Source organism: Macadamia integrifolia, chromosome 6, assembly GCF_013358625.1.
Source record: "Macadamia integrifolia cultivar HAES 741 chromosome 6, SCU_Mint_v3, whole genome shotgun sequence".
NCBI classification, from domain to species: Eukaryota; Viridiplantae; Streptophyta; class Magnoliopsida; order Proteales; family Proteaceae; genus Macadamia; species Macadamia integrifolia.
In genome coordinates, this window is record NC_056562.1 from 22,328,001 (window position 1) to 22,352,300 (window position 24,300).

General features: G+C 37.9%; 1 protein-coding gene across 1 annotated transcript; it reads left to right on the top strand.

Moving 5' to 3' along the window:
• Nucleotides 1-2,910: 2,910 nt before the first annotated feature.
• On the top strand, nt 2,911-24,300 carry LOC122081876 (ATP-dependent Clp protease proteolytic subunit-related protein 4, chloroplastic). The gene is made up of 7 exons (XM_042649239.1): nt 2,911-3,345; nt 4,988-5,191; nt 15,666-15,721; nt 19,973-20,099; nt 20,383-20,460; nt 23,725-23,838; nt 23,918-24,300. Exons 1-7 carry the CDS (start codon nt 3,082-3,084, stop codon nt 23,987-23,989), a joined length of 915 nt encoding a protein of 304 aa, XP_042505173.1. The 5' UTR covers nt 2,911-3,081; the 3' UTR covers nt 23,990-24,300.

Sequence of the window (24,300 nt, forward strand, 5' to 3'; positions counted from 1 at the left end):
TTTACATGTAAAAATCAGGCACAAGGAAAATCTTCTAGTAAAACAAGTACGAAAAAAATAAAAATAAATAAATAAGTAAAAAATAAAATAAAAAATTTCCATTGTAAATATTCCATCTTCAAACAAATGGAACCTAATGAACTTTCAGGTTAGAATAATAATAATAATAATAAAAAGAAAAAGAAACCTCAACCTTGTATTATAAATGAAAAAGAATTCAAATGGTATTTTCATTTCCTTGAATAAAATTCAGACGTTCATAGAACTGCATCAACTGATTTAGATTATAACACTTGCAAGCATCCAAGAGCACCATTGTTTTATTTTTCAAAATCCTTCAACAAGATAGTAATCCCAAATTACGGTTTAAATTTTTGATGACTATAAACATTATTTCAATGCCATCACAGCTATTAGTGTGAAATGATAAGATTTATCTTCATATATATATATATATATATTATCTTAAAAATGCAAACAAAAATAAGGTTTTAACTTCTTTGTTAAAAAAAAAAAAAAACCTTCTTTTACCAGTCTCCTCTATAGTTACAATTAGGTTTTCCCCGAAATAAAAAGCAAAAATTGAATGGTTTACTTGAAAAATACCCAATAAATAGAGATGTAAATGGATTGAATACAAATCAAATGTGATGAGATCCAAATATCCCCTGATTGCATGTGGATACACCTGAATAGATATGGATGTGGATTGGATTTAGATTTTTTACTATCTGTTTAAATCTCTGACTTGTGTGACTTATATCTCTTCTCTCGGTTCTTAGCGCTTTTTCTCATTCTCTAAAACTAATTGAATCTTCAAAAATTCTCAAGATCATGGGCTACTTAATTTTTTATGGTAATCTATCCAAATCGAATAGATATATCCTTTTGACTGGATATGAATACCTCTAAATGGATACATATGCAAATTGAATTTAGATTTTTGACTATCTATATGCATTCTTATCAATAGATTTGGAACCTTAAATTTTTTCCCATTGTTTTATTCCCAAAAATTATTTCCCATGGTATTTAATGAATGCCTAACAGAAGGTGTTTTTAGAAAGTTGAAAGTCAATTAATGAAACATTTAATACAGTTCTTATGTGAAATGATATATTTACCCTCATTAAAAAACTGCATTAAATGCTTCCAGAAATAAGATCAAGGGCAATTAAACGAAAGCCTTAAGTTCTAAATACACCAATAGAAGTTACAGATTTCACCTCCCACACCCGAGGGGTGTCAATTCCAAGCCTGCACCAATAGGCCCAACTGAGCCCGACACTTTTATTGTCCGATCGAGACTGACTCGATTAATAAATGTGTTGGGCTTATAAACAGGTAGTACACAATGCAACCACCTAGTCCAACCAGCCTGACACATTTATAAGCTTAATTTAGCCCGACTCGTTTAAGCCCGACCTCTTTACTACTTGTATTTTTTTCTTTTTTCTTAAATACTACTTGGATTTACTGCTAAGGTTATTGTGATATGTACAGTTGAGATGGTGGTAGTTCTTATCTACACATCCATCTTTTTCAGGCATAGTTTAATTAATTTAAACTTGCTAAACTCGGGTTGTGCATACATTGTTTAATTGATTTGAATTCCGTGGGTTAAACATCAAGTACCTTAGTAACTTAACTGCTATGTCTTTGGTTTAATCCATTTTAAACTCTATGATCTTTCTTTGTTATGCCCATCTTTGTCTCATTTTATTGGTATCCCCTTCAAGCCCTATCAAGAAACGAATTTTAAAAGGGGTCCATTTAAAGTTAAATAGATTTGTAGCCCGGTTAAGGCCCGATTATGGTGGCCCAATTAAAACTCGAGACTAACCAGCCCTCTTAGAATCGTACCATGCTTGCCTTAGCTAAGTCCATTTAAATCTATGGACGTTCATAGTGCATCCCTAAAATTGGCCGAGCCCAGCTAAGCCCAATCGAGACTGGCCTGGCCCGACCACTTGATATCCCTACCCCACCCTACCCTACCCTACCCTACCCTACCCTACCCCAAGAGTGGATCGTCTGCTCATACAAGCAGTTTAAATCATCTGCTCGTACGATAAATAAGTGCCATGTGTCCAACTTTTTTATGGAGGTAACCTTCTATTATTTTTTTTTATTCAAATAATTTTTTTTTTATTTTACCTATTTTTGAGGAATTTGAAATTATTCAATTTTATTAACCTTGTTTATCTCCTCTATTTGTGGGGAGTTTCAAATCGTGAGTATCTTTCATGTCTCTCTCTTATTAAGATTCTCGATCGTCACTTTGTTGATCATGTGTGAGTACATGGATGACTGAAAACCATTACAAGCATGGGTATAGTAATCGAACTCATCAATCCATCTAAGTATAGGAGATTGATTGCAAATTCCCCTAATAAATCCCTTCTAATATTTTCTTCCTTATTGATTTTATTGGATTTGTTCTGTAACTTCAATTTTAAGTTTCTGAATATGCCTTTGCACATCCATCAAACATATATTTGTGATTAGAAATAAGTATATATTTAGCTAATTCTTCTCTCAAATTTCTTATGCTTCATTGTAGTTGATCTTCACCCACAGAGACGGTGATTAACACTCAAAGAAGACGGAGAAAAACGATACTTCAGTTACTAAAACATGTTTGAAATTAGAGAAAAATGAAGAGAGAGAGAGAGAGAGAGAGAGAGAGAGAGAGAGGTAACGGAAGGTTACCTCCATAAGGAGGTTGGACACATGGCACCTATTTACCATAGGAACAGTTTGAATCATCTGCACGTACAAGCATTTTGAATCAGCTATTTGTCCCAGCATATGATCCGCTCTCCCCTATGGCAGAAAAGAAAAAAATAAAATAAAAATATAGAGGTTACATAGAATGTTAAATAAGTTATCCGCTGCCGTGGAGTTTTAAATTTGTTTGAAAAGAACAATTTTTAATAAGAAAAACCCTCGTATCGTTCCATTCATTCTCTACTTCTCTTATCGCACAGGTCCTCTGTACCGTTTTCTTCTGTGTTTCAACCTCAACTGATGCGGTAACTATTTATTCTTCTTCTCCTCCTTCTCTTCCGTTACCCAACCATGGAGGTAGCCACCATGTCTTCGCGCTTTTCTCTCGACACACAGTTGCTATCAACTCCGAATTCAAGAACTAGAAACTCGAAACATATCTTGAAGCCCTCGGCTACTGTTTCTGTGAAAGCTTCTCTAACCAGCAACCTAATTGCTCCATTTGTTGGTGGAAGTGTCAATGGCGGTTTCTGCGGTCAAAAGATCCGACCCTCGTCTCTCAATCCGACATCCATCTCATCTGGTTCCCGCGGCAAGAGAGGGGTCGTCACCATGGTAAATTCCTTATTACTATCTCTGATTCCGATTGATGGGGAAGAGCTTTATTGATAAGAATTATGTATTGGAATGTCTGGAGAGAGTGTAATTGGACAGTCATGTTCAAGTATTTAGGTTCTTATTTCATTGAGAAACCGATTAAAGACTGAATTTTGTGGGACACAGACAGAGATAATAATGCAATTTGCACCCTTGACCTAGATTTGCTGTTGCACGATGTGATATTGAGCTTAGGTGTAACTGTAGGGAGCCTTTTCCTGGTGAAACTGTAAAATTCGTTTGGGTGGCTAGGATCCCAGGATTCCCCAATGTATTTGGGTTGCCCTTTGCTAAAACTTATAGGATTGAGGAGTTATTGTCCCTTTCTCCGATTCATTGGCCAACTTACACAAGTTTGTTGTTTATCCCAGTTCTTTAAGGTTGTATCAATTATTGAACCATGCTGCTTTTTTCTCAAATTGAGTTGATGTTCTACCGTTTGCACTGAACTTTAAGTACTACACGACATGCATATTGTCACGCCCAAGAAACGGCCTATCAGTTGAGGCTCAAAGGTTGGGCAAGACCCAGGAGAGGCATTGAAGGTGGCAAACTCTTTAATCCCACATTGACTAGAGGGAAGAGGGATAGGCTAGTTGATAACCTCTACCACCCTTTCCATAGTCAAGATGCATTTTAAAGCTGTCAGGTGTTCGCCCCAAAGTGGACAATGTGGTGGCTTGTTGTGGGGTCAGGGCGTTACACATTTAATAGTGGGTATCCCCTTCCTATATCCACTTGCAAAACATGCTGATCTCATATTCATATTTATTTCTCCTATTCCTCATTATTCAAAAAGAAAAAGCTATAAGTGAACTAACACTCCTCAGTAGCTTAGGTTGTATCTGAAATTGAATATCCCCATTACTTCTAGGTAATCATATTTAGCAAGATTTAAAGTTTAAATTGAAAATGTTTGGTCCTTCTAACATTCCAAATACAAATTTTGCTTGGTCCTTGATACACCTAAGATGTGTTCAGTTGCCACCCAAAAGTGTCATCCTCTATGTTGAAGATGACATCTTAATCAAAATGATTTAAGGTTTAGGACACCGAATTGCTATTGATTGTTACTTGGAAATAGGGGCAGAAGTACCCTCTCTTCTTACTTCCACTTATGTTTTTTGTTAAAATGTGCATCTTTTGGATGAAAGGAACCTTAAATGCAGGGGAATGAATTACTTTGTGGTTGTCCTATTCTAAAATATGTTTTTGATGAACCTTACAAAATTGAGTTTCAAGATTTCAGTCTCTAGCTATTTCTTCCTACCATTTATCTACATACTAAACTAAAAGTATCTATTTCTTAATATTTACTATGTGATCTTTTTTAGTCATTGTATTTTTTATATATTTACCGTTTCTCTCTTTTGTCTCATTTAGTATGCCTTAGCTTATGTATGTTTATGGTACCATTAGATTGGTCTGGTCAATGTTGTCCATAGTTCTGTTGTTTGCTCCTAATTGAAGTTACATATCATTTTCTCTTACACACTGATGTTGTTATTCATTGCATTAATATATTTGAATGTTGCTTCATTTTCTAATTGGCATTTCCTTTGGTTTTCTCCTGCCTCCATGGCCATTGATATTTTAACAGGTCATTCCTTTTTTGAGAGGAAGTGCATGGGAGCAACCTCCTCCAGATCTAGCATCCTACTTGTACAAGAATCGAATTGTATATTTGGGCATGTCTCTTGTTCCTTCTGTCACAGAGTTGATCCTAGCTGAATTTTTGTATCTTCAGTATGAGGATGCTGAGAAGCCAATCTACCTATATATAAACTCCACTGGAACAACAAAGGTAAGCACTATCTTTATTTTACCAAACTTGCTGGAAAACACTCATAGGAAGTTTTTCCCCCCCTTTCTTCTTTAATCTTACCAAATTTTCTTGAGAATACACAGACAAATTCTCTCTCCCCCCACCCCCTTAAGCTCCCAAGTATCATCTAGTTTTACATAATTGATCTGTAAGGTTGAGCCAGTTGAAGCAACTGCAACGATATGAAACCAGGAACACTCGTATCCATGAGAATATCTGCACTACCATTAAGACTTTTTTTGACTTATTCCTGGTGCAAGTTTTGTGGTAAACTGGTAAAGTCATTTTAGTGTCTAGACATGATTCTCTGTTTCCCCCAACGATGATTCATCCATGGTTATACTGTTGGTAATTTGGTATGTAAAGTTGTATCACAGCCATTCCTCTTCCGGAGAGAGAGAGAGAAGGGGGGATGGTTGTAACCATTACAATTCAGAATCGAAACAAAATATTTATTTACAGGAGTGTATCAAACCAGTATGGCAATACACTTGATACACAGGGTGCCAAAACCCAAAAAAATCCTATTTTTTGAAAGGATACTTCTTCCTATTCTGAATTTTTTTGGCGAAACCTAAGTGGATCCTATCTACACTAAAAATTGACCTAGTAGGAGTGATTAAACAAGCAAAAAATTGCACTTTTTCTTTTTCAAATATTTGCTTGATTACTTCTTATTACTTATTAGTAGGTTTGAATCATTTGATATTGCACTTGCTAATGAAGATTTGAATCACATAGATGCCGCAAAGATAGAGTTAACCTGATATTGGTTGGATTTCATTATTTATTACTTATTTATGGTGTAAAATTCTTAAAGATATAGTTTTTCCTGTATCATGACCATATCCATGCATATCAAAGCTTATCTAGCATCTCTCTGGTACATCTCTTAAAACCAGCTTCTGATAGCCTGTGCAATACCGAAACTCGACACCTTGGTCGTAACTCCTTATAGCTGGATATTATTTCTCTTTTGATTAGAAACTATTTCATACAAACTGGGAAAGCATATAAGGTAATATTTCATAGCATTTGGTTAATTTCAGAATAATGTTTACAAGTTTTTGCTTATCCCCAATATAGGACAAGTTCACAAGTTTCAGTAAAGTTTATTCATTTCATATTTTTGTGTGATCTATGGAACATTGCTTCCGACAGGAAATTACTATGTTGACATGTTTTGGACATGGATAGGCATGTTGACCACGTTAGATACATTGTTGGATGTGACAGTGGGGTGGGGGGGGGAACAATGGAAGTCGGAAGGGAGAAGAGTAGGAAGAAGAAGAAAAAGGGGGGAGAGAAGGGGAAAAACCGCCAAAGGAAATTAAATATTTGAGGGGGAGGGGGGTTAGAAAGAAGAAGAGGAGGGTAACCTTGATTGAGAATGGAAGTTTGCAGCTCCAGTCTCCTTGAGCCAAAGAAGAAGGGAAGAAGGGAAGAAGGGGAGTTTTGTACTTTCTTTGCTGCTGCTACCACTAAGTCACTTGAAGCTCGTCTGTCTCTTGTTCAAAGTTTCATTATAGAACTTAATGCGATCCCAAGGTTTACCCTATTTGGAATCACTATGAGCCAACACGAGCAAGAGAACTCTCAAATCAAAGGCGTTATGGAAAAACAGTAAATAAACTGAAGTTTAGAAGGATGGTGACAAAGTTGTAAATAAAGGCTAATCTTAAAGGGTAACTTTGCAATAAGATATGGGGAGGGATACAACAGGGATATGATGTATTGTAAAAGGATAGACTTGGAATAAGTCTGAAGTAAAGGGTAGGGAGTAGTAAAGAAGAGAAGGGGGAGGAGTAGTTTTGAAAAAAGGGAGAAATATGTCGAATTTAGGGTGTAGGGTGGGGGGTGGGAGGGTTATCTTCAACCTTCGAACGGCAGAACTAGCGAAACCAGAATTTTTCGAAGAGATTTCTTTCTCAAGACTGACCCAATTGGTTTGAATTTTGAGTGAAGGAATCATTCCAATATCCTCCCTAATGCAACACCCAGAGGATCCAACATACAGCAACCAAGAGAGAGATCAATCTCTGAAATCAAGCTTGGTGGTAATAATGTAAGACTAATCACCAAGGTAATCAGTTCCAATAGCATAGGTATCAAGGCGTATCCTAGGTGATGAGGCGGCTCAGCTTGGACTGGCACCTTGGTCTGATTTTTGACCATCCTCCATCACTTTGGTCGCTTTCTCGCCTTGATAACTATGCCTAATAGTATAAATCACAAGCTCCAACAAAGACTCATAACAGGTCATATTCAACAGAAAGGATAGATCTGAAAATAGATTCAGAATTAGGTCAAATCAGTGTCAACTAAGAATTCACAAAGCAAGGCTCAGTAGAGTCTGTAAATCTGGTCAAGTGTTGGCCTTGTATTGCTTGATAAAATCTCCAAATAGCTACTGAAACTGAACACTGACTGTAGTGGTATGAACGAACCAGATTTAGGGCAAAATTAAATCTAATATTGGATATTTTTAGTATCTCACAAACTAGCCCAAGGATATGGGGCAGGCCCAAAATCTGGTCGAGTCTCTCTTCTAGGAACTCCAACAAAACCTAAAACGGTGGCTTCATCTGGCTTCAGCCTTGGGAGAAACAGCAGATAAAAAATCCCAACAGAACATAGGTCTCAACCTGGGCAGCAGGTGGGTATTCTGATCTTCAAACTGAGGCTGATGTTCGGTTGTTCAAGAGAGCTTCCACAGGGCTTATTCAATCACTCAACTCACAGTTAAAAACAAATAAAATAGAAGAAGAAGAGAATAGGAAGTAGAGAATTCAATGGGATAGATGTGGGAGGGGGTTAGGCTTTCTCAGCCTTGGGCCTCTCACCCACAGCTATCTCATCTGTTGAAACAAAGATCTCTCTCAGACCTCAAGCAAGCAAGCTTCAATTTCATTCAATAACTGTGTAACTTGTACAAATCAATTCTGGCCTTTATATAGCTTTGGCCAAAATTACAAAATAAAAAGTCCTATTGTTATAAACTAAACTGGAAAATAGAAAGTCTAACAAAAAGGAAAGTTTTGGAATAGAATCTCTTCTAAGGAAATAAGGGACTTCCTAAATTACAATGCTTGCTTGTTAAGACTTAAGCAAAGGAACCAAAATAGAAACAAAGCCTTTCCATTGCTGAAATTGATTCTTGCAGCCCAAGCATTCACTAAAATACAAAATCAGCTGTGTTTATTGAAATCAATAGAACAAACTGGAGGCTACTAAAATGCTGTAATACTTCAATTGGTAGCTGGCTGACTAGGACAAAATAAGGACAAAATTGTGGACTTGAACTTGCTGGTCGGTGGACCATATCAACCAGTTTAAGAAGGATGGTTCTGGTTTTCTTCTTCTTGTGATAGTGGAGTGCAAACATGGGTCTCATTCTACATCAGCTCCTCCCCCCCCCCCCCCCTCTTGAAATCATTCATCTTTGACGAATGGAGGAATTACATGTAGCGCTTGTAGAGATCCGAATCAAGACATTGAAAATCATCGGCATAGATCCACGTGCTGTCTTTGACGGGTCGTCCCTTCCATTTGACGAGAACGAATAGTACCCCTTACTTGCATGGTGGTAAATTTGTTGTAACGGAAATCTTCATTCACATCATCTATAGGGGTTGAAAATTGGGGAAGCCGTAGGGCATGCTCCATATTGCCCTCATTGGAATGATGCCTACATAAAGAGTCAAGTCTGCGATGTTGAAAACATTGCTTATCTTCATCTTTGGAGGTAACTCTAACATGTAGGAATTAGGACTGATATGTTTCAGCGCCTTGTATGGTCCCATTTATTGTGGGTGAATCTTGTGGGCAGTATTGGGAGGGAAATGCTTGGGTGGAATTCGAACCATAAGCATATCACCTGGTTGAAACTCCACATAGCAACTGTGTCAGTTGGCAGTAGCTTGCTAGCCTTTGTTGCTAACAGCAATACGTCATCGAACATCAGCGTATACCTCCGTAATGTGCCTTAAAAACTTGTCCGCTTCAACACTTAATCGGGCATTACGGGGCAAAAGTACCAAATCCACAGATCGCTTTGGTTGGACACCAAGCACTATCTCAAAAGGAGTGCGACCGGTGGTATGGATGGAACTATTTTAGGCAAACTCGGCAATGTCAAGAATAGAGGGCCAAGTCTTCTCATGATGTCGAACAAGGCATCAAAGAAGATTGCCAAGACTTCAGTTAACCACTTTCATCTGACCACCTATCTGGGTATGGAATGCCGTAGAGAATTTCAGTTTTGTATTTATCTTCATCCATAAAGTTTTCGAAAAATAACTGAAAAACTGCACATCTATGTTAGAAACTATAGAATCCTTCAACCCATGTATTTATACCTCTAGCTCTTTTTGCTTCTTTGATTTGCAATAAATCACTTCTTCATTCTTGAGCATTCGAAGGCCTCCGTTGTGCATGTCCATGCCACCTCAGATGAATGGTGGCAGACAAGTTTCTCGCAACTTATATGAATAGGGGCAATCCCAGGTTTGCTTTAATTTGTTCATTCTTTATATTATTTTTTCTTCTTTTACCACTCATCTATTGTAACATCCCATTTCCACCACTTTAAGTTTGTTCAATTGTTTTTTCTTTACTGCCCAACGTTCAGCCTTATACATCATTGTTAGTTGTATAACCGTTCTATAAATTTTCTTTTGAATTTTAAAGGTACATGCCGATCACACAACACTCCGGAAGCACCCTTCCATTTCATTCACCCTATTTTAATTATTTGTATAATATCATCCTCGATTTCTCCTTCTTTAATCTTTATTCATGAGTGAACCTAGGTATCTAAAGCTATCACTTTGTGGTAGTTCTCTATCATCAATTTTCATCACTCCACTCTTTGTCCTATTGTTATGAAAGTTATACATCATGTACCTTGTTTTTTGTTCTACTTAACCTTTTGTTTCCAAGGTTGATTTCCATAAATCTAACTTTGTATTTATCCCAACATTTGTTTCATCCACCAAAACAATATCATGTGCAAAAAGCATACACCAATGGATCTAACCCTGAATATCTCTAGTCAACTCATCCATGATTAGTACAAACAAATATGGGCTTAGAACTGAACCTTGGTGTAATCCAACTGTTATTGGGAACTCACAACCCTGTCCCTTGATAATTCTTACACTAGTCACTACATCATGATACATATCTTTAATTACGTCTACGTATTTGCCTTAAAAGCATTTTTATTCTCTAAAACTTGCTAAATTAACACTCTAGGAACGGAACTCTATCATAGGATTTTTCTAAATCAATAAAGACCATATGAAGATCTCTCTGTTATGCTCTAAATCTTTCCGTTAGTCTCCTAAGCAAATAGATAGCTTTTGTGTTTGATTTCCTTGTGATGCAGATACGGCTGCCCTTACTTGGTTGGACCAACATGACCGGCTTTGGAAGCCAAGAGCCAAGAAGAACCGGTCCAGCCTAGGGTTTTGGTCCAACAAGGGTTGGAAATAAAATTAGTAGTTTACTTAGTATTTTATTTTATGCTTTTATTTTCCAGGCTTGAACGTAGGAGTAGGATTTACTTCCTTGCTTTGGTTTCCTTTTTATAGTTGTTTCCTAGTTTAGGCTAGTTTCCATTTCAGTTAAGTTTTTAATTTCATGTTCCTATTTTCCTATATATTGGTTGTAATCGATTGAAGATTTAGAGAGTGATTTGATTATTGAATGAATGTGTTGAGTGTGATTCTCCGTTTTTCCCCCTCTTTACTCTGATTTCCCCTCCCTTCCCTAAGGGTTCTCCATCAACTTGGTATCAGAGCCGAAGGATCCTCCTTCGTTCTCTTCCTTTTCCTATTCTCTGTTTTTGGATCTACCGTGACAGAGAACAGCCAAAAAAAAAAAATCTTCATACCCATCGTCCCAGCTGAAACCCCAATCCCACCCCTTCAACCCTTCCGAAACCCCACCGAGCCTCTGTTACCCCCGTCTCAGCCTCGGACTTCCATCAGCCAAAAAGAAAAAAAAAAGCTCTGCTGCAAACAGAGAAGCCGAACCACAACTCCACCGACCTCTTTTTTTTTGGGTCTCAGTCCAAACACCCTCTCCAGGGTTCTGTCCAAAAAAAAAAAAAAAAAAAAAAAAAAAAAAAAAAAAAATAAAAAAAAGAAAAGAGCAGAAAGAGAGAAAATAGAACCAGAAGGAAGTGAAGGAAGAAGTAGAGAAGAGGCAGCGAGAGGCATGATCAAACCAAGAAAAAAAAAAGAAAAGAAAACAAGCAGCAAGAAGAGAGAGTCGACGAAGAAGAAGAACAGAAGAAAAGGAGCAGAGAAGAAAAGAAGAAGCAAGAAGACGGGGACATACCTGTTCCGGATTTCCTCCACCGCCTGTTATGCTCGAACATCCTGCAGGCCTGAAATCTTGCTTCAACCTTCTCGTAAGCCGCTGTTCCCATCGTTGGAAGCGACCCCTGCTGGTGTTCATTCCATCTCTGAGTAAGAGATCCCCTCCTCCCCTTTGTCAGTGAAACCCCAACCCACGATCTTATTTTCTTCCTTCTTTTATTTTAAATTCTTTTGACTTGCCAGAAATACCCCTCCCTTTATCCATTATTCTCCTTTTTGTCCCATATATTTTTTTTATTTCCAATTAAACCCCTGTCCCACACGTGACGTGACACACCCTTTTGTGGTTTAATTTGAACTTCCAAAAAAAATAAAAAAATTAAATTACAATTTTGCCCCAAAAAAAAGGTTATTTACTATTCTGCCCCTGCCCTTTAAGCCTTCAGTTATTTACTATTCTACCATTATTATTTGAGTGCTATTTTGTTACTCATCACCATGGTAGCCAATGGTGAAGTTGTTCAACAGCTGAATTCCTATAAAGGAGAAACTGATACAAAATTTGATGCTCTCACTAACATGGTCACGTCCCTAAAAACAATGGTGGAATCTATGCAAGTTTCTATTGATCGTTTGGTGGCAGCGGATAAAGGAAAGAGTCCCATTCAATCTGGGGATTCTTCCAACGCCACTCCACAGGATCCGCCAGTAACACTACCACCACCACCACGACCACATCATACACCACCACCACCACCTTCACCACCATATGGGACTGGTAGACATGATGATAGAGCAGAAAGAGCAGCAAAACTGGATGTCCTTGATTTTTGTGGAGACAATAATCCAGAATTGTACCTTGACTGGATTCACAGTTTAGATACATTCTTCAGATGGTACGGGTTGACTGAGGCTCGAAAGATCCTATTTGCAGAGGCCAAACTGAAAGGCACGGCTCGAGTCTGATGGATCAAGCAACAACAACAGAACCGAACCCGAGGCATTGGTTTGGTCACTACTTGGGCTGAAATGTATGAAGTCATGAATCGGCGATTCTTGCCTTTTGATTACAAGCAATGCATGCGTCTCAGGTTTGCACAGTTGAAACAAGAGAATTTGACCGTTGAAGAGTATGTTGTTAGATTTTATTATTTGGCCACTCGTTTTGACTTTGAGTGGGATGAAGAAGTCTTAGTGGCCCAATTTCACAATGGTTTGCACCCTCAACTTAGTGCTGCCCTTGCATCTAGTCGACTACCTACCATGGAAGACGCCGTACAAGTAGCATATCAGGTTGAGGAAAGTCTGAAACGCCCATATAATCGGAGAAATTTTGCAGATACTTTTTCTCGAGGTACTAGTTCTGTTTGGCAACAGTCTCCTACCCAAGAGAGGTCATCTAGCAAACCACAGGCTAGTGCTACATCTATGGCTTCTTCAAGACCTAGTCGGTCGTATTCTCCACCTCGACATGTCTCTGAAATGTCATCTTCACGGCCTACTCGCCCATACTCACCCCCTCGGCGTGGTTCAGATAAACCTTCTGATTCTTCAAAATTTACAGTTCGGTGCTACCATGCCATGGATTTGGACATATCAGTGCTCAATGTCCCAGCCAATTGGTTGCTTTTATTGATAAGGATTCTCCTATACCATATATTCCCGAAGAGCAACTTGGTTCTGACACAGTTGATTTAAGAGAAGAGCGTGCAACAGGTGAAGTCAATGACACTCTCAGTGACGAGGACCAACATCCTTTTTATGTCATTCGTCATGTGTTGGCCACTCAGAAGGCCACTGAAAATGAAGATTGGCGCCGCAGTAGTATTTTTCAGACTAGTGTGAAGTGCAATGATCAATTGCTAACCTTGGTCATTGATGGAGGCAGTTGCACTAATGTTGTCTCTGAAGACGTTGTTCGTAAGCTGGGATTGAATACAGAATCACATCCTAATCCTTACAAGGTTGCATGGGTGAACAACACTAATCTCAAAATCACAGATAAGTGCTTAGTCACATATTCTATTGGTGGATTTAAGGATACAGTCCAATGTGATGTTCTCCCTCTGAAGGTGTGCCATATCCTTCTTGTCGACCTTGGTTGTTTAATAAGAAAGTACAGTATTGTGGCTATGCCAATACCTATGCCTTCAAGCATGCCAACAAGACTATGAAGTTTCATCCTGCCAAAGATCTCCTTGAAATTAAGCTCAAGAAGATGGTGGGATCATTCCTCATTCAGCGTATTCCTTCAGACAGTCTCCTCGGTCCTTTCCCTAACTTGACGGAGTCGAGTTCTTTTCAGAGGAGGAGAGTTGATGCAGATACGGCTGCCCTTACTTGGTTGGACCAACATGACCGGCTTTGAAAGCCAAGAGCCAAGAAGAACCGGTCCAACCCAGGGTTTTGGTCCAACAAGGGTTGGAAATAAAATTAGTAGTTTACTTAGTATTTTATTTCATGCTTTTATTTTCCAGACTTGAACGTAGGAGTAGGAATTACTTCCTTGCTTTGGTTTCCTTTATATAGTTGTTTCCTAGTTTAGGTTAGTTTCCATTTCAGTTAAGTTTCTAATTTCATGTTCCTATTTTCCTATATATTGGTTGTAATCGATTGAAGATTTAGAGAGTGATTTGATTATTGAATGAATGTGTTGAGTGTGATTCTCCGTTTTTCCCCCTCTCTACTCTGATTTCCCCTCCCTTCCCTAAGGGTTCTCCATCAACCTGGCATTAAACTAGATTGGTTATCAGAAACATTAGTTTATTGTCTCAATCGCGCTTCAATTTCTTTCTCCCATAATTTCATAGGATGGGTCATGAGTTTAATTCTTCTCTATTTATTACAGCTTTGAATTTCACTTTATTTTTATAAATCGGTACCGCAATGCTTCTTCTCCATTCATTTGGCATTTTCCTTGTGCTTATAGTCTTGTCAAATAATTTTGTTAGCCATGATAATCCACAAATTCTCATACTCTTCCAAACCTCTATTGGATTTGGGATACCATCTAGACATATTACTTTACCTATTTTCATTTTTTCAATGCTTCTTTTACTTCAGCCACCCCTATTTTCTGTATATATAAGATTTGCAGTTCCTTGATGGTTATTATTACCTTCTAAGGTACTAGTATTATTTTCATTAATAAATTGGAGTAAAATATTTAGTCCTCTTTTTAATCTCCTTACCGTTTATTAAAATATTACCATCCTCACTTTTAATACATCTAATATGCTTGAAATCTCTACTTTTCTTTTCCCGCAGTTTGGCTAGTTTATAGATTCTCATATTTCATAACCGTTGCTTTCCCTATTATCTGCTTAACTTTGTTTCTAATGAATTTATACCCATTGAAATTCCGTTCTTCACTACAAACGTTTCTGTTTTGCACTTTCTTTAGATTGACGAAAAAAAAAAAAAAAAATCTCAGCCTCATCCCAACTTAATAGGGTTGGCAAGGACAATATAGGCAAAGAGAGGATTCTGACTGCTTAAGAGAGGATTCCCCAAAACTTCTAACCATCATCCTATCTTATTCCCCGAAACGGGAGCAGAACGGGAGTTTTTTCGCCTTTCTTTACTCAAATACTTTGATGACCTACACACATTGGATCGTCACTCCCCAGAATTTGTTGGACTGGTTATCTTTCGACCTTTTTACTCATGATAAATCAGAAATTCTGGTTGAAGATTGAGAAGAGAAACTCTGGTATACTTTACAAAGCCCTGTACAAAAAACTTGCAGTAACTAGATTGCATGGGAAAGAACAGCTATTTTCTTCTAGGGTAGGATGCAGAATGGTCTCTCAACTTCAAATTCTTGACAAATTGAAGACCGTAGCTGGATTATTTCTATATCCTTCATTCTGATCTGATAGGCTGGTTCTGCATACCCTTCAGAGACCCTTCTGTTTCTCTCCATCCAAATACTCCATGTAACTGGACTTGAATTAAATTTCGCAGTTTTTTCCCCATATTTTCTGTTGTATTGTTCAAGTACTTCGTTTTTATGATGTCTTGGTTTCTTTATGAATGGTTCGTTCTTTATTTTGTGCATATAATATTTTCTTTGTCATTCAATCCTTAATTTCTTATTTTTGACAAAAATTGTCTCTTTGTTCCAGGGTGGGGAGAAGCTGGGTTATGAAACAGAGGCATTAGCCATTTATGATGTTATGAGGTTATATACCCTATAACCTAGTTCATGATTCTTTTGTGAAACATTTGCTACTTATTCTTAGGAAGCTGTTTATAAATTCATTAGGCTCACAAATTTAAGTATTTTCTTGTTATGTTATGATTAAAAGCATTTGACGACTTACAAATTCTGATTAGGAGATCTCAATATCTTGTCTTGTAACTTCTGGGTTTGGTTTGGGGGGGTGTTTGGGGAAGCTTTCAAATGAATATTCACAAAGCTAAACGTGTTCTACAATATAACTGGGCATGATGGAAGCAAGGGTTCAAATGAGAGAGAATAGTCTTATTTGTTTGGTGCCCATGTGGCACACACATTTTGCTCAATTTGACACCTGAATAAAATGACCCACAGATTTTTTTTTTTTTAAGGCAAGTGAGGGGAACCCCTCCCCCTGAAACTTTAGTCAGTTTTGTAGTGTAAGGTTGGATCACAAATGATCTAACCCCAGGCAGCAACTTAAACACGATCAATAAATTTCAGAATCAAGGAACAACTCAGAAAATTAAATCAGAAAATAGAGAATAATGGGAAGAAGAAGAAGAAGGTGATAGGGTAGTCTCTCTCATACTTGGGTCTTTCACCACGGTCTCGCACCATATTTTTATTCTCTCAGTCATAGCCTTTCACAGGACAATGGGGATGCACAAAGCAAACTTTCTTTAATCTGCAAATTGTCTAGGACCTCTAAGGGTCGTGTAAAATATATAGACATGAATGGCTTGCCTTCCAAGAAAGTAGAAAAAAAGAAACAAAAAACTGGAAAGGAAACTATCTTCTTGTCCTCGGACAAGTTACATAAAAAAAGGAAAGCAATAAAAGAGGAAACTAATAATAAAGAAAGTCACCAGAACATCTTCTTTGTACACAAAGTATCAAACTGGAAAAAGAAAAAGGAAACAAAATCCAGTAAAGCCTTCACTCTTCTAGAACTTCTCCAATTGATTGCTCTTGATGTCTCACTGTCTAAGATTTGACTAAAGACAAAGACTCTTCCAATTAAGGCAGTTTTCTGGCTGTGACACATGAACACTCCACAAGAACTATTTTTGTCTACCTTGACATGATTTAATGCTTTAGTAGAAAAGATTGGGCCTCATCATCTTGGGTAATAAATTTTGATTTTACAAATTAGAAGGGTTGTCTGGTGAATTGTTCACTAAAAATAAAATAACTCAGTTTCATGGAATATAGTATGACTTGGTCTGGAATGAGAAATTCTTTATGGTCATGATACTCAATCAAGCCAATCAGACTTAGATTATTTGATGATTTCCATTTGTTGGTTCTGATAATTGCAAGATACAGATTTAGAGAATTCAGATGCAAATCTTCATTTCATGAAATAAGAACATCTTTGTACATATATGTATTTGTATCAATATGCAGATATGACATTATTACTTACATTTTCTTAGATAAGTACCTTGTTTAGTGTTTACATCATGTTATGGCTTCTTACAACATGCTTTGATGCAAGATACAACTTTTTTTATCTTTTATTTTTTGGAGGGGGCTGTTGGATATAAAACCTTTTGAGTTCAGTTAAATAACTTGTAGCATATTAGGGAACTTGAACCTTGTTCTCCAGAAATATCTGTGCAATATCAGATATTTTGTATGGTGTTCTTGGGGTTCTGATATGAATTTAAACTATCCATGCCTTCTAGATTCTGAGTAATTAACTCAGCAATTTAAAACATTAATTCCAAGAATCATCATTGGTCAATTTTTTGAATCATTTTAGCCATGGGTGTGGACCAGCACTGGCAATTTACCAGGTCAGGAACTATCCGCACCTTGTAGATTTTGAGTAGAAGTCTGCAATTGAAAGCTGAGCTGCATTGCAATGTGAAGAAAGAGGCTTGTTCCAAAAATAAGACAGAAAATATTTCAAAATTTATTTTTCAATTGGAACTACTCAAATGGCAGGAAAACCTATCTAAACAAAATAGGAATGTTATTATGGCGAGTGGTGACAGTAGGCAACAAATGTACTGGTGATTGGTAGTTTCCTGGTGGGTAAGCTAGGAAGCTAGCAAGAGGATATTGAAGATACAAATCGTTATCCCTCTCTCCCACCCCGCTCCACCTCATCTCCACACCCCCTAATGTAGATAAGTCACTTAATGGGCTTATTTTATTGCAAATAAGCTTTGGGTTGGGTTATATATGTGTTGGGCCTTTGATCTTATGAGTTTTCTTTGCAATGAGCCACTTTAATGGGCCTAAAATATGGGTAGAAAGTAGGAGAACGAGATTTAATTCATTAGTTTAGTTAGAGTCCTGTTTTGAGTCTATTTCCTTTGTTATTTCAGTTTCCTAGTCCGTTTGGGTTTCCCAATTAGTTAAAGATTGAGTTAGGCCTTTCTTTTTTAGGGTTTGAGTCAGTTTTGAGTCTTCTATATAAGTTTGTAAGTGGCTACAACAATGAACACGAATTTATTAATGAAAAAAAAGATGGCTTGTGCTGTTGTGGGTGAGATGCCCGTTCACTAGTTCTTCTTCCCCCTCTCAACCCTCCATCGAATTCTCTTTTTTTTTTTATTCATTCTTTTGGTCCCTGAATTTGGTTTTATTGAATAGTCTAGGATTGGATCACTTGTGATTCGATCTTACATTACCCCCCCTAAAAAAAAAAATCGATTCTATTTATTAAACCCACGATTTTGAGCCCAATAATAATTAACATATGACTAATGGGAGGAAATTACACCTCACTGTGTAGTGCAGTGTATAGCTTCATGAGATGACATGAGTCCATGTAATAGAGGAACCCACACTCATCTCATTTTGGGTCTATGAGCAGATGAGTTGGCTGAAAATTACAAAGTTGTCATTTTGTATTTTGTATTCATTTCCTTGGGTGTTGATTTTGTCTCATCTTTTTTGGAACTTTGGTTTAAAAACTTTTAGCTACTTGCTCATTTTGAGGCCAAAATTTTACAACTGAGATGGGCGTGAGGTCCTCTATTACATGGATTTCTCCTAGTGTACTGCCACATTGCATGTTTTGATATAGCACACCTCAATACGCTTGGTGAAGTATAGCAGGATTCCAAACAAAAACTTGCATTCTTTTCATCAAATAGTGTCTTGTTTAACTTTGTTTTGTTCATTTAGCTTCCCCAAGAAGAGGGATTAAGTTATGTCTTGATAATGTGGGCTTCAGGGCCTGTGTTGGGAGAGCGTTATATGACACAGCTTAGGTCCATATCATGAGTCTTGATTAGCCACACATAGTCATAACTTATAAATGCCTGCCTTTTTTGTCCACATTGTTTTGTAATTTTTTTTTAAAACTAAGAGCTGTTTAATATTTTTAAATCTTGGCGCATCGAAAGCGGATAGCATTAGTAACCCCACCTCCCCTCAACAACAAAAAAATTGAAAAAAGTGGATAGCTTGAGGAAGACATGGATACCTTTGGGCAGCCAACTCGCCTCACATGTCAGAATCAATTCCAAACAGAAAACTTGGACTCATGAGCCATGAAGCATGGAAAATACATTCATCATTAAAATAAAATAATCTGAACTTACTTGGGAGTTTATATATTTGGAACATCTTATCTTAGCTGTACCCTTCCCCCCACCCCCACACCACCCCCCCCCCCCCCCAAAAAAAACAAAAAAATTATAAAATATTTTTTTTTGGGGGGCGGGGGAGGGGGAGGGGGAGGGGCAGGGAGGATCAGCTAATGGCATATGAGGAGTGCAGGGTGATGTTGGGCTTTCCTCTTGGGATGAGAACATTATGACATAGCTCTTGTTCTTTCCATGTATTCCCCTCATTTGGTATGGCCTATTTGTCAGACTGAAGACTCTTCTTTTTTTTTTTTTACTTTATTCTTCATTTTTTACTTTGTTGGGCTGTTTCTCTTTCCTCTTACTCTCATCTATCTACATTCATCGTTCTTATCTCATCTTTTCCTCCCCCCAATTCTGTTTGGAATTTTTTTTTTTTGGTATGGATCCATGTAGCCGACCCCATTAAGTTGGGATTAGGCTGAGTTTGATGTTGTTGTTGTATTAGAGATTAACAGAGAGTTAATATGCATGTGAATTTCTTTCAAAAAAGAAGGTTAGAACTAACAATTTTGTATTGCAGACTTGAAATGTTAGGGCTAAGTTTATATGCATATGAATTCAGAAACGCATTCTTTCATACCATGAAGTATTTTGTCTTTATTAGTTTTGGTCAATGAAAGTTGAATTGCTTCCTTTACTGCAGGTATGTAAAGCCACCTATTTTCACCCTTTGTGTTGGTAATGCTTGGGGAGAAGCAGCTCTGCTTTTAGCTGCTGGTGCCAAAGGAAACCGTTCCGCTTTGCCCTCTTCAACCATCATGATAAAGCAGGTTTCTCTTAGTTATTAAAGTTGCTAAAGTCCCTTTTTTTTTGTTGTTGTTGTTGTTGTTGTTTGCGTGCGCGTGCGTGTGCGTGTGTGTGTGCGTGTGTGCATGCTATGATTGTTGTTTGTTTTCCATTTTCATCTTTCTTGGTACTATAATTTTAGTTTGCCTTCCATTTTCATCTTTCTTTGTACTATGACTTAGTTTGCTTTCCATTTTCATCTTTCATATGGCTCTAGATATGTCAATTGAATCTTAATATTAAAACAATATTTCTCTCTGTATGCAGCCAATTGCAAGGTTTCAAGGTCAAGCAACAGATGTTGACCTTGCAAGAAAGGAAGTAAAGAATGTGAAGAAAGAGTTGGTAAGATTTTGCCACAGTTTCAATTTAGTCGTGCAGTAATCCTGTTGTATGGCCCATGCAATTTTTAATAAATGTTGCATTCTATTTGGAATAATCCACATGGAATGTTAGGAAGAAGTATGAAATTTCATTTATGACAAAATATGTCTGTGACCAACTTGAAGTCTGGATTTCAGCGCACAGTGCAGTGATTCCCTAAAATGCTCGGAAATAGGATAAGGAAGAAATTTTTATATAATGTTCGGAAACTTTTGAATGAGAGAATTAGTTTTATAATTACTACATAAGGCTTTAGTCTGAGGTGTTGGGTATAGTATATTTTATTAAACAGCCTCTCCTGCAAAGCAGGGGGTTAGGCTGTGTTCATTTGTCCCTCCCAGACCCTGCAATAGCGGGAGCCTCATGCACTTGGTTGCTCTTTTTTGGATGGTCTGAGTTTCAATTCTCATGATTAGGATAAACAGTTGAGATTGAGATGAGATCTGTCCTTAGGTAGCATTCCAGATTCTAACCAGACCTGTTGTTCTCATGTTTCATGGGAGTATTTCTTCCTATGATTAAAAGTGTCAGATTAGCAGTATGGTTCAGTTTCGGTCAGGCTGGCCGAGGCCTTTAGCACCATTCATGCTAGACCAATTAGCTATCGGTTTGGTTTGTTTCGGTCTCTTATCTGTTTTTAAATATCGGGCTAATGTTGGTTTGGTCTAGGGCTAAAACTGGTTTCAGACTCGGTACTGGCCTGATGATAACCCAAGAGAGAAGTCAACTGGAAGGGGGGGGGGAAGGGGGAATGTGGGACCCCCAATGGATTGGAGGCCGCCACTGTCAGCCATGGATTTGTGAGAGATACAGATTTGCGGATTAGTGAGGAGATACAAGGACGGAGCCGGAGGGAAGGTTTTTACTGAGAGAGACAAGATCGCTGCCGGATGCTCTTTGGTGTTTCAGGCGCCTTGCTTATGGATAAATCTCACCACTCGTTGAATGGATTAGTGAAGTTGCTGGAGCTGGTGAGGAAACAGGCCACTACTACCCTCCCGTGCATGCCATGTCATCCGGATGCCTTTGGTTATGGCCAGTTGCAGTTTTCTTCTCCGTTTCATGGTTATGAAAGGCCTTTCATCCGGCGACGCCTTTGGTGCCGGCTGCTCTTTGGTGTTTCAATCACCTTGCTTATGGATCAATCTCACCACTTGTTGAATGGATTAGTAAAGTTGCAGGATCTGGTGAGGAAACAAGCCACTACTACCCTCCGGTGCATGCCTTGTCATCCGGTGATGCCTTTGGTTATGGCCAGTTGCAGTTTTCTTCCCTGTTTCATGGTTATGAAAGGCCTTTCGTCCGGTGACGCCTTTGGTGCCATTCCTAGGGGAAGGATGAACAAGTGAGATTTTTACCTTCCTACCTGTGATCATGGGAGTTTAATCTGTAGATGAAAGTTCAAAATTTCCATTATGCTGATCCGCTGTGTAAAATTTAACCAATTTTTTGTTTTTCCCATTTTTAAGGTCCAAACCAAGCCTGAAAGTCCAACTCTTCTCTTTTGGGTAGTACTTTTTTAATATAGGTAGACTCGGAAAGTGGAACTGAAATTCACAAGCAACTTTGTTGCATAGATTCTTTTTAAGAGGTGAATTACCCGTGTCAACACATGCAAGATCCCAACACTTCAGATACCAGTACCGCAATTTTGGGTTTCATTCTTATTAAGGGTAATTTACAACGCCACCCCCTGGAGAATGCCAATATTATAAGGACACCCCCTCTCTTTCACCAAATTGGACTCGGACCCCCTGCCGTCAGTCAACATTACAGAATATACCAAGAATGTTGATATCAGCAGTTCATATTTTTTTAAAATACCATTTTACCCTTAAAAATAGGGGAGTGCCGAAATTGCCCTTAAAGATTTTATTCCCAAAATCGATTGAAGAAGAAAACCTAACTCACAACCTAACTTTGAGCAGTGAATCAATAAAGTATGGAGACAAGCAGCCCTTAGAGCATGGATTGAACCAGTTGGAGGGGACGAAGAGTACTTTCAATTCTTCAAAAGGCTAGAAGAGCGGAACAGAGAAACATCAGGAAAAAAAAAAAGGGAGAAAAATCAGAGAAAGAAAAGAAACTCAGCTCTACTTTCAGCTGAACCGGGACGAAGCACAGAGAAAAAACATAGAAAAAAAAAAACTTCAGCCGAACCTGGTGGAAAAACAGAGAGAGAGAGAGAGAGAGAAAACCTTAGCACGGCAAAACTCGGAAGATTAGGATAAAGAAAACAAACAAACCTTTTTGCCGGCGACCTAAGATGGCAGCGATGGGAAGTCCACTTCTCGCCAGGGATGAAAAGAGAAGTATTCGCCGGTGACTGTCCTGTTTATCTTGGCTGGAACTCATCTGAACCTTTGGTAGAGGAGAGAAGGAGAATGAAATGGTAAAAAAGTAAAGAGGGGTATTTTGGGATAATGAAAATGGGTAACTTACCAGTGTTTTACTCATAAGGGCAAAAACGTCATTTCAAAGCATTTTGTAACACTGACTGACGGCAGGGGGTCCGAGTCCAATTTGGTGAAAGAGAGGGGGTGTCCTTATAATATTGGCATTCTCCAGGGGGTGGCGTTGTAAATTACCCTCTTATTAATTATGAAGGCTATGACAACAACAAAGATACCCCAAGAAACAGTTATGCCAAGACTAAACACCCCCCCTTCTCCCCAAAAAAAAAAAAAACGCAAGAAAGAAAAGAAAAAGAGGGCCACACAGTAGGATGAAGCCCAAATGCAACCACCCTAGCTTTGTGGCTTAGTCATAAACTACTGTTGGCTGATCTCAACCTTCACATGCAAGATATCAGCAGGAGATTATAGGAATGTGATCTCCTTATGAGACACGGTTTCCTCCACTCAGGGTTTCCTTTTGTCATTTCTTTTCATTTGTGCATGGACAAACACCAATCTTAGTTTATTAGCTGGATCTTTCAATGGAAACCTTTTTCATGGCGTATGTATTAGTTATAAGAATCTCATTAGCTAACCCTTTTTAGTTAATGTAGTTTTGGGAAAATGTTACTGCCCTTGAAGGCAACAATACATGGATCTCATCTTTTCCAGACTCTATAGCCTTCTAAATTCTGTTACTTATATCCTGATAAAAGCATTATGAATAAAATGATCTATTAGGTCAATTTGTCTCTAAATAAAAGTGCTACTGTTCTAAGGCATGATAAACAATTTTATTGAAAACCTAACTATTTTATTTCTTCTCAAGGTTGAACTCTACTCAAGGCATATAGGAAAATCACCTGAGCAGATCGATGAGGATATCAGGCGTCCAAAATATTTCAGTCCTAGTGAGGCGGTTGAGTATGGTATCATTGATAAGGTATGATTAGTAAAAAAGAAGAAAATTTATTTCCTTATGTTCTTGCAGCAAACTTTACATAATCCTGTAAATTTTTTAGGTACTGTACAATGAAAGAGGCAGTGAAGATCGTGGAGTTGTTTCTGACCTGAAAAAGGCTCAACTTATTTAAGCATTCCGCTAGGCAGTAGTTCTATGGTTGCAATTTTTACAATCGATAATTTGCAGTTGCAAGCCATCATCTGGTCCAGAGTGACTGAAGGCTGAACTGTATTATTGTATGATAAATTAAATGGTTTTAATTATGCAATGGGGACAGTCTTTATGTCATTCCTGGAAAATTGTTGATAATATTATCCCACATTCTTGAAGCTTGTTTTTTCAGGGCCTATGATTAACTGCCATTTTATCAATACTGTTGAACGATTTCGATGCAACTGTAGTCAACTGTAAATCAATATAATTAATCAGTTGACAATAGTA

Bases quoted from the DNA above. Each gene is read 5' to 3' on its own strand.
- LOC122081876 (XM_042649239.1), top strand. From the start codon at position 3,082: ATGGAGGTAGCCACCATGTCTTCGCGCTTTTCTCTCGACACACAGTTG. The intron at 5,192-15,665 runs GTAAGCACTATC...TCTTTGTTCCAG, and splicing joins ACTCCACTGGAACAACAAAG to GGTGGGGAGAAGCTGGGTTA. The intron at 20,100-20,382 runs GTTTCTCTTAGT...CTCTGTATGCAG, and splicing joins CAACCATCATGATAAAGCAG to CCAATTGCAAGGTTTCAAGG.